At 49.9% G+C, this 10,110-nt stretch overlaps 1 protein-coding gene and 1 long non-coding RNA gene across 2 annotated transcripts; both read right to left on the bottom strand.

Moving 5' to 3' along the window:
- Window positions 1-2,589: 2,589 nt before the first annotated feature.
- Window positions 2,590-4,837, bottom strand: LOC131095788 (uncharacterized). Its single transcript, XR_009115908.1, has 3 exons — window positions 4,456-4,837; window positions 3,999-4,116; window positions 2,590-3,621 (listed from the first exon to the last, which is right to left on the bottom strand). It is a non-coding gene; the product is annotated as an uncharacterized LOC131095788 (long non-coding RNA).
- Window positions 4,838-5,016: 179 nt separating this feature from the next.
- On the bottom strand, window positions 5,017-9,497 carry LOC131096244 (heat shock factor protein 5-like). The gene is made up of 5 exons (XM_058044562.1): window positions 8,984-9,497; window positions 7,949-8,296; window positions 6,943-7,109; window positions 5,827-5,947; window positions 5,017-5,176 (listed from the first exon to the last, which is right to left on the bottom strand). Exons 1-5 carry the CDS (start codon window positions 9,495-9,497, stop codon window positions 5,106-5,108), a joined length of 1,221 nt encoding a protein of 406 aa, XP_057900545.1. The 3' UTR covers window positions 5,017-5,105.
- Between the last annotated feature and the right edge of the window lie 613 nt (window positions 9,498-10,110).

Genomic DNA, 10,110 nt, shown 5'->3' with positions numbered 1-10,110 from the left:
GCTTGTGATATTCCTGAGAGCCATGGGTAGTTTAAATGACAAAGAAGTTCCAAGGTATCAGTCAGTCCAGTGGATTACTGTCTTTAAATTAAAAATCAAAAGTATACACATGCCTTGTTTCCTAGGGGAAAAAAAAGAGAAGAAAATAGAATTCTAGTATTTTAATCTTGGGCTTTAATCAGATTTAATGGAAATATTGGACAGAATGAAATAGATTTTGGATTAGATTTTAAACCAGCCCTGCAATTCTCATCCTTAATAGCTTTAGCAAAGTGTCTTTATACTATAGGTACCTCAGAAAATAATTTGAAATAAATTTCTATGGAAACATGCTGCTATAAAACAAGTACACATTCTTAAGGTTATGCTTTCTTCACACAGATGTTACAAACATATAAAATTACAAACATATAAATATATGTGTATATGTATATGTATATGTATATGTATATTATATGTATATGTATATGTATATGTATAGATCTGTTAAAGGAGAGAATGCATGGTTCTAAATTTGGAGCACTACTTTTGGAAGCACAGATGATACTTAATACAGAGATAGTAAAAGAAACTGAAAATCCACTATTAGCAGTGGCCAACTAGTTCTGAGGTCTTGTAATTGCTATAATTTATAATCAGGTCTGCTTTCTGCAGTGAGTTGTGTAGGAATTAGTAAAGCTAAGAAGATTTTTAGAAAGCTGGGAAAGAAACAGAAAGAGCCAAGAAACTTAAAGTTAGCTGCAAACTCTGAAAGTAGAAAAAGTTACAATAGTACACCAAGCGAGGACATTAAACAATAACTTGAGTCTTAGGCTTGGCTAAGATAGACCTTAAGACTGCCGGAAAATATGCTTAGCAAGATCATAGAAGGTTTTAAGCTTAAAATGGAATATTGTATATTGTCAATAGAAAGAAGACAAGCACTGTGTGCAGCAGGTGTATGTGTACTTTTGTACTTTTAGTAATTGGTTAAAACAACTGTCTGTAAGCTTTAGCAATATGCTATTGGCTAAAAAGTTTTAAAGATGCTCTAACAAAGAAATCTTTGGCTGCTGCTGGCTGTGCGTGAGCTTTGCCATGTTCCTATTTTCTCAACCATGTAATGAGGCTGATGCTGCTAATAAAGCTCAAGTAATGTACCCCAGCAATCCCGTCCCGTTCATGAAAAGGAAAAACGCCAACACAGGTTGGAGCTCAAGAAGCCAAAGGGAGCGTGCAGGACAGGTGACTGCGCTGTGACTGCAGCCCCAGGAGGGGTCACCTTGGTGGCTCAGGAGCGGCTCCGCTGTCCATCCGCCATGTGCCCGCTGCTCCTGTGTCCTGCGAGTCCTGACAGCAGGAGCTGCTCCCTGCTGCCGGCCAGCTCCTCTGCCTGGAGTCCCTTCCCGTGCTGGCAGTACAATCTCCCTCTTGTCTGGAGCCAAATGCGTGCCTGTGCCTTGGGCTGGCTTTGCCAGGTCTCTTTTCCCAAGTGTTTGACTCCCAGGCTTCTGCCCCAGCCCAGGGACGTTCGTTATTTCCATCCCAGGTAGTTTTACACGGTGAACCATTGTGGCTTTACCTAAGAGGTGAATCATTAAGGTGGTAATGCTTTCCTGTACACAATGTCCTGTTAAGACCAAGAAGAAGCTGCTCCTGCAGCTTGGTTTGTGGCTGTTCCCACACCGTTTATCCCACACTGCATGACTAAAGAAAGTCTGTCCTTTTCCTTACTAAGTTTAGGCTACAGCTGAGTGCAAATATGTGTTAAAAAGGATTAAATGCCAGAATCCCCTTACATTTTTCCCCTCCCCAGGCACGGTGCTGCCTGAGGAGGTTCTAGATATGGACACGGCTCTCAGACAAATAACCTCAGATGGATGTTTCACAGACAAGACAGGTCTATTGCCCACAGCTGGACAGGCCTGTGAGGAACTGGGTGCCAGGGCCTGTCCTACACTCGTCAGAGCTTCAGGATCAGTGAAGAAATAGGAACAAACATTGATGTGGTAACTCAGCATGGAAATGAGAAGTGCCCCAAAGCTAATCTCAGTTTAAAAGGGAAATTTATTATGGATTTCTGCACTGCTTAGACACAGTGATCACTGCCTGTTACAGGATGGCTACAGAATGGCACAACTCTGCTGACTCTTTATATAAACAGAGAAAAATCCATTTCAGCTCCCATAATTGAGTATGTTACAGGTTTCTAAGTGCTGCCTACGTATATCTGTGTGTGTGTCTGTATGTAAAGAACCAAACATGGACTGAATTATCTGCATATCCACAGAGGAGTTGTGCTCTCAGCAGAGTCTCGGAGTTTTCTCAGCAGCCTCTGCAGTGAGTTCTGAGCTAACCTGGGGCTCTGCTGCCAGCCCAAATCTGCGCTTCCCTTGCCCAACCTGAGTGCAGGTGGGGCATGTGCTGGGCATGGCTGGAGATTTGCATGGCCAAAATCCTCCAGCATTTGCATCTGCTCGTGGCTTTGGGTAGCACAAATCACAGAACACTCATCGCAGCTGACAAATGGCATTTCTTGCAGATTGCTAGAGCCACACTGCTGAGCCACAAATACACGAGAATCAATTTCAGTTAGAAAATGTCATTTATTACAAATTGCTACACCCACACTGACAATACAGAACAATACAAATCTCAGTTTAAGTTAAAAACCAGGAATTTATTAGATTATTACAACTAGTCTGTGTAAAGATCTACAAATACCAACTTCAGGTAAGAAAAACTTATTTATTGCCAAAATCTACAAGAACTCTCTATACACAAAGATCAATTAAGTGTTTAAGGACTTAATTTATTACCTATTACTACAAATGCACATCCCACACATAAATACAAAAATACACATTCCCTCTCTAAAAAGACCTACAATAAGAATTCAATTTATAGAATTACACAACTATACCACTCTATACATGTTGAAATTGAATTAAAAACATACATATATGAAGATATATATAAATACAAGTATAAAAATCTAAAGGTGTAAATATAGATAAAACATCACATATTACTTACAATATATATATCAGTAGATATATAAAACAAACCTATCTATAAATATACAAATATCACCAAACTAAATATCCACCCAACTGTATCAATGCAAAAATATATCTATACATCTAGACACATACGTAAATAACATTAAATAGACAGAAGATCAATCTACAATAAAAAATACAAAAAGAGACATATCAACCAATACAAATTCCATTATACCTATTTAAAGAGACATATACCTATAACTGCATCAATACAAATAGACACCTACACAGCTGTAAACCTAGGAAATAGAACTAAACAGAGATATAACAACGTACATGTATACATAGATACATATATACACATGTAAGTAATTACAAACACATATGTATATATATGCATACATATATATAATACATCCATAAATATACCAACATTCATATAGAAATATTCCTATACAAATAGAAACCTGCACATGTACATATCCATATAATTATCCCTGTCTAGGTGTAAGTCCAAACATCTATAAACAGCACTCCAAGCAGAGGGATCCCAGCTGCCCCATCTTCAAAGCCTCTCCCTCGGTCTCCTCCTCCCGTGCAGAGCAGCTCTCCTGGACAGTGACAGCAGATGGGACATCTGGGAAGCAAAGGGAACACTGAGTGAGTATGGGGACGTTTCCCTTGGCAGCAGCTGCACTTCCATCGGGGAAGAGGAAATGTCAGAGCCTCCCCAGGAGGGTCGGAAAGAGAAGGCAGCCGAGCGGGCCAGGCTGTGGTGAGCGCAGCCGCGGCGGGACTGTCCCGCAGCCCCGGCAGCCCGGCAGAGCCGGCACAGCTCCCGGGCCCTGCCGGCACAGCTGCCTTGCCCAAGGACAGCCCCTGTGCCAGCCGGGGCAGCTGCGCTGAGCAGCCCCAGCACGGGCAGGGCCCGCTCCTGCCCCGCCGGGCAGTGCCCACGGCCGCAGCCCACGGCAGCCTCAGCCCCAGCCTGCCTGCCCGGGCCTGTGGCCTCACCCGGGCTCTCTCCAGGCTGGCAGCAGCAGGTCCCCGTTCACTGCTCTTGCTGCTGGCCTTCAGCTCCTCCCTGCTGCCTCCCGTCAGTCTCTGGCTGTCCTCAAGGTCTTCCTTGCAGCTGGGGCAAAAGTGGAGGCTCTGGAATTGCTTCCAAGGCCTGGCAGAGCTGCAGTCCCGGAGCCCACTGCGCTCCCTGCTGGCCCCCTCCATCCCCTCAGCCCCGCCATGCTCTCGGTGAAGCCCCAGCCCCCTTCAGTTTCTTCAGCCCCTCACAGTCCCTTCTGAGCCATCCCGTCCCCTGAGACCCGCCAGCCCGTCAGCCTGTGCCACTTCCCTGTCACCTCAGTGCCACCATGGCCCTCGGCTGCCCCACAGCCCTCAGCCCCAGCAGCAGCTCAGGGTCACCGTCCCTTGGGCGCCACCGCCCCCTCAGCCCCCTCAGCCCCCTCAGTCTCACCGTCCTTCAGCAGCTCCTCGGGGGACAGTGCCTGGGGCCAGCGGCAGCTCCCACCGCTCCAGGGACAGCCGGGGCTGGAAGTGCTGCTCCGCCCGGCCCGGCCGCCAGCTCGGACCCAGCACAGGGACAGGGGACACAGGGGGCACCGGGGGAAAAGCAAGAGGTGAAAAAGGCAGCCGAGGGGGAAAGAGGTACAAATGCAGCCTAGGCCTACACAGCTCAATCTATGCATCTAAGTTGCCACAAACCTCTAACTAAATAGCTATGCACTTTAATACCTATATATAAATATATATATGTTACTCTATACACATATAAACATAAATCTCAAAATCTATGAATGGAACTACATACATATAAATATAATTCCGTAACATGTATAAATGTGATGCAATTATTAAAATATATATATACTGATTAAACTATATAAACACAACTGTATAAATCTATAACTATATATATAATATAAATATATATGAATATATATATATTTATAATATGTATATTTAAAAATAAATATATATTAAAATTATATATAATGATTTACTATATTAACACACCTGTATAAATCTACAAATATAACTATAGGGATATACAAATAGACTTATAGAAATCTGTATATAAATGGAGAGATTCCACCTGCTCGATGGTCACAGGCTCTCCCTCTGATTCTTCTTCTCACGCAGGGCAGCCCTCCTGGCGAGGTAGATCAGGTGGATATCTGGGAAACAAAGGGAATATTGCGTCAGTATTGGCCACTGTGCATCTTTCCCTTTTGAAGTAACTGTACTTCCATCAAAGACTGAAAAAATGGCCTGAAATGCAGACTCTTATTTGACAATTTCAGATCTGCTCTTTAAAGAACAGGGATCTTTCCAAGTTTTCAAAACTTCTGAACTTTTGAAGAGTCCCAGTAAAGTCTCAGCGCATGCAGTGCCCAGGAGATGGCACCAAATGGCACCCAGGAGAGCTTGAAACACAGACAGTCCCAGCTGCCACAGAGAAGCCCAGGCTTGTTCTTTCTCTGTGCTGACAGAGACCTCAGTCCTCACTGAAATGGCTGAAGCTGAAGGTGCTGGGAGCTGAGTCCTGAACCAATTTTGGACACCCGGCTTGGTGACACAACTCCCTCAAGGGCAGGTTTATTCCCTGCTCTCTTGCCCCAGCAGAGGACTCAGTGTCAGAGCCTCTGGAGAAGCGTGGAGAGCAGGGCTCAGGCAGGTTGTGCCCGTGCAGGATTTGAACTCAAGGCACCAGGAAGCACCAAGCCTGCAGACAGGAACTCAACCCTTCTCATCTCCCTTCCTGCCAGAGGCAGGCTCAGAGCAGCCATCTCACCCCTCTCTAAACCAGTGGCGGCTCTGTCCTTACCAAGCTCCTCGGGCTCCTGGGAATTGTTCCCGCAGCTCTGGGTGCCAGGCAAAGCTCCCTCTGCTGCAGCTCTGTCCACAGGCTCCCCTCTTGAAGACTCAGGGGCAACATTAATATTCCCCTTGAAAGAGAAACAGAAAGGAAGAAACCCTTCTCACCACTTACACAAAACACCTGGTCCAACACCTCCATGGCTCACACACTTAATCCCTTGCTCCTAACAAGAACTTTGGGCCCCAAAGCCCTTCAACAGTCAAAAAGATTTGACTTCTCAAACACAGTCCAAAAGCTGTCCAAGCTGACAGTGACAGTATTGAACATGGGGGTGACACTGAACACATGGAATGGCTGCTAAGGAGGAGTCCTGCCAGCTCCTGGCACAGGGATGTGCTCTTCCCTCCACTGCCCTGAGCACAGCAGCCTCATCCAGGCTGCAGCTTGGCAGGGACAGCATGGGAACACACATCTCTTCCCACAGAGATGCCCAAGAGCAAGGGGACTGAGCTCTGCAGCATGGACAGCACAACTGGCCAGTTTGCCCAGCTGAGGATTTCCCAATGGAAACTGGACTGCAGGCAGCAGCTTTCTGAGAGGACAAGAAAGCTGCAGCTGCAGCCCAGCCCCAGCCACGGCTCTGGGAGCGCCCACACCACGGCAGAGCTCACACAGCAGCAGCAGCTGCAGCCCAGCCCTTGCTTTGCCTTGGCCTTCCCACCCAAAAGAGGCACAGCCCAAATCTGCTGCTGCAACAGAGGCACCTCTGGCATGCCCGCCCCTGCACAGGACACTTGGCCTACAGTGCCACTTCTCCAAACACTCTTCTTTCCCATCAAACAGAGCCTCTTAGAACCTACAAAGCTTCCACTTCCTCACCACAAATGCCCCTGCACCAGGGATGCTTCCCAGTAGGAGCAACCAAACCCGGTGAACACCTTTCATCCTCATTTAAGGGCTGTCCCCCTTTTTCATTCCCTTTTCTTCTGGAAATCTTCTTTCAGCAAGCAAAGCCTTCCTTGTCCATTCACAGCTGAACTCAAGGAGCTTTTCCTTCTCAGCCATGCAACAACATTCACAAGCTCTCAGTCCAGCCCCTTCTTCCCTGTCCAATGCAGTTACCTGAGCAGAGGGAGAAAACATCTCCTCCAGCGTCTCAAGCACCATGTCCAGATCCGGTGGTGGCAATTCCTCTTCCCCAGGAGTATTCCATAGCCAGCTGGGGGCTGTCCATGCTGCACAGCCTGCACTGCCAGCTGGAGTGCTGGGGGCTGAAGTGTCTGGGATGGCTGCAAGAATCCAAACACACTGGTCAGGCTCCACAATGTGTCTTTGGGATGCAGAGCTCTAGTGCTGCCTTGCATCAAACATCACAGGAAGCACACAGCAACCTCAGTTCCAGAAATGTGCTCAGACTTCCCAGGGCATTGGAGGAGTCAGTTCTTCCTCTTAAAAATATTTATGCTAATTGATATGTACATAGATTAAAGCATGGACTGGAAATCTGATATAGACACACAGAAACACCTTATAATCACAGCTTTTTGCATTTTCCCAGCAGCTTTGGGATTTGACTACATTTGGTTTCTCATCATCACAAAAGATCACAGAAAATGGATTCACCCAGGAAGAGCCAAGACCTGCAGACATGCATGCTAAACTTGTACAGTGAGTTTATTCTAAAAACAAACTTGAGGGTGAGGCAATATTCTGCAGCTGCAGCTGTTGTGGGGCGCACAGAGCTCATTTCAATGGCACGGCTTGATTTGCAGGGCAGAGTCTTAAACATCTGCAATATCATGTCAGAGTCCTAGTCTGGCTTCATTCAAAGAAAGAGGAGAGTGCACCTAACACTGACCACTTTGTTAGGCAATATCTTTCACCTTGCCCTTGTATCCCTACAGAGGCTGTCTGCCAAATGCCCAGAACACCCTCCAAATCTGCAGCAAGGGCAGGAAAAGCAGGCAGAGAATCTTTTGTTTTCAAGGTCCCCCTTCCTAGGCAACTTGACACTTTCTACCTGATTCTCACTTGAGATCTACCCATGATAGAGCACTGCAGGAAAACACTTTAAAGGGTCATTAACCAGGACCTGCTTGGAAAGCAAAGGTAGAAGCTCTTTCCCTACCTGATGGGCTGCAGGCTGGCAACTGCTGCTCTGAAGATGTGCAGCTGCTCCTCTCTGGAGAGGCCATGGAAGGGCTGTGATGGTCTACAGGAACCAGCGGAATGATGAGCTCAGGTTGGCATTTAAGCTCCATGGGAACCAGTGGAATGATGAGCTCACAGTTGAGATGAAATTTGCCTGTGCCTGGTTCCTCGGATGAAACCCCAAGAAGTCCAGATGAGGCAAAGATTTTCTTGGGAGATGTGAGGAAAACCTCAGAGTCCTGAGCACCTGCACTTAGCCTGGAAGGGCCTGGAGGCAGCTCTAAACCCTCAGATGAGGCAGCAGCGAGGTCTTGGTATGAGAGCACTGTGTATCAGTGAGAGAAGAAGAAAGGAAGCAAAGGGAAGACTGGGTCACTATTGTTCTTTAGGTGTGTTTCCCTTGGCAGCAACTGTACTTCTGTCAGGGAAAACAAAAACTCCCATCCTCCCAAGCAGAGTGAGAAAGTAAAAGACAAACCCCCCGCCCCTCCATGTTCTGGAGCTATTCAACTAGCAGTTCCTCGTCTACTGAGTTCTCCCCTGTTCGTTCAACTGTCTGGGAAAACTGTCCTGCTGCCCTACCCTGGCAGGAGGCAACTGCCAGAAACCCAACTGGCAGGTCTTTTCCCCGCTGCCCCGGAGGAACAGGAGGCTCCCTCCAGCTGGGCCCAAGCCCTCGGCTCACACGCACTCACAGAGAGCTCCCCAAGCATCCCAGGGCAGGGCAAGGAGCAGCGCCAGCCACGGCGCACGGCTGGGCCAGCTGCAGCCGAGCGGGCCAGGCTGTGGTGAGCGCAGCCGCGGCGGGACTGTCCCGCAGCCCCGGCAGAGCCGGCACAGCTCCCGGGCCCTGCCGGCACAGCTGCCTTGCCCCAGGACAGCCCCTGTGCCAGCCGGGGCAGCTGCGCTGAGCAGCCCCAGCACGGGCAGGGCCCGCTCCTGCCCCGCCGGGCAGTGCTCACGGCCACAGCCCACGCCACCGTCCTCGCCCGTAGCTCCCACCCCGTCTCACCGGCTCTGGGCGGCTGCCCGGCGGGGAAGGAGGGCACCGCCCGCTCCGTGTGGAGCTGCTGGAAGCGGCTGGGCTGGCGGCTGCGCACCTCCAGCCCCGCTGCCAGCCGCTGCCTGTTGGCCCTGGTCAGGCGCTTGATGCGGAGCAGGAGGTCGGGGCGGTCGCGACGAAAGTTGGGGTTCCTGAAGTGGAGCCAGCCCCCGGCATCGCCCGGCTCATCTGAGCCAACCCAGCCCGGCACTCTGTGAAAGCCATAGAGGTTGAGCTGCCGCACGAAGCTGCCGAAGTGCGTGGCCTGAAAGGAGTCGGGGGCTGGTACCGCCCCCTCAGTGCCCGCCCCGTGGGCGTCGCCCGAGCTGAGCAGCTCCTGCTCGAAGAGGGAGCGGTCGATGAGCAGTCCCTGGGCTCGGCTGTCCCAGCGCACGGAGCGGACGCGGGGGCTGTTCACCAGGCGCCACAGCTTGGCGGGGAAGGTGCTGGAGCTGAGCCCAGCGGGCAGCGGCAGCTCCGCCATTGCGTCGATCGCCGACTGTGGCCACAACGCCCGCAGCGCAACGGCCGCGGCTGCGTCTGCGGTGCGCGGCCTGAGGGGGGCGCTGCGGAGCGCGCGGCCCCGGCGCGGGCCGGCCGTGGCGGGGACGAGCGCGGCAGAGCCGGGGCTGAGGGCACAGCGCGGGCGGGGCGGCTCCGGGCTGGCCGGGCTCGGCTCGGCTCGATTCGGCTTGGCACGGCACAGCAGGTTCCAGCAGGACAGGGAAGGGGAGGACAGGCACGGAAGGGCAGGGCAAGCCACTGGGAGCAGTGACAGGCTCTGTCCCTACGCTGCATCCCGTGCTTGGGTAACCATCGGGGACAGAGAGGAAGGACATTGCTCTGTCTTGTCTGGCGAACGGATGAAAATGTGTGATTAGAAAACATTCATTTGGTCTCCTTTTCAGCAGACTAGCTGGTTGTATCTCACCATGTCTGCCTGTCTTTGGCAGAATTGGCCATTTCTCATGATTTGGAGTCAGCTACAGCAGCAGGAAGGGGTAGCAATTTTGTCAGCATTGGTGTCAAAGCTAAAGTGCTGCCCCATGGATGGATGTTGCTTTCTTCAAAGGATTTCTGGCCTAGAGTTGTAGTGA

Source organism: Melospiza georgiana, chromosome Z (assembly GCF_028018845.1).
Source record: "Melospiza georgiana isolate bMelGeo1 chromosome Z, bMelGeo1.pri, whole genome shotgun sequence".
In the NCBI taxonomy this organism is placed as follows: Eukaryota; Metazoa; Chordata; class Aves; order Passeriformes; family Passerellidae; genus Melospiza; species Melospiza georgiana.
This window is presented reverse-complemented; position numbering and strand designations above follow the sequence as displayed.

Bases quoted from the DNA above. Each gene is read 5' to 3' on its own strand.
- LOC131096244 (XM_058044562.1), bottom strand. From the start codon at position 9,497: ATGGCGGAGCTGCCGCTGCCCGCTGGGCTCAGCTCCAGCACCTTCCCC. The intron at 8,297-8,983 runs GTGAGACGGGGT...ACTGATACACAG, and splicing joins CGGGCAGCCGCCCAGAGCCG to TGCTCTCATACCAAGACCTC. The intron at 5,177-5,826 runs GTAAGGACAGAG...TTTGTTTCCCAG, and splicing joins CCAGGAGCCCGAGGAGCTTG to ATATCCACCTGATCTACCTC.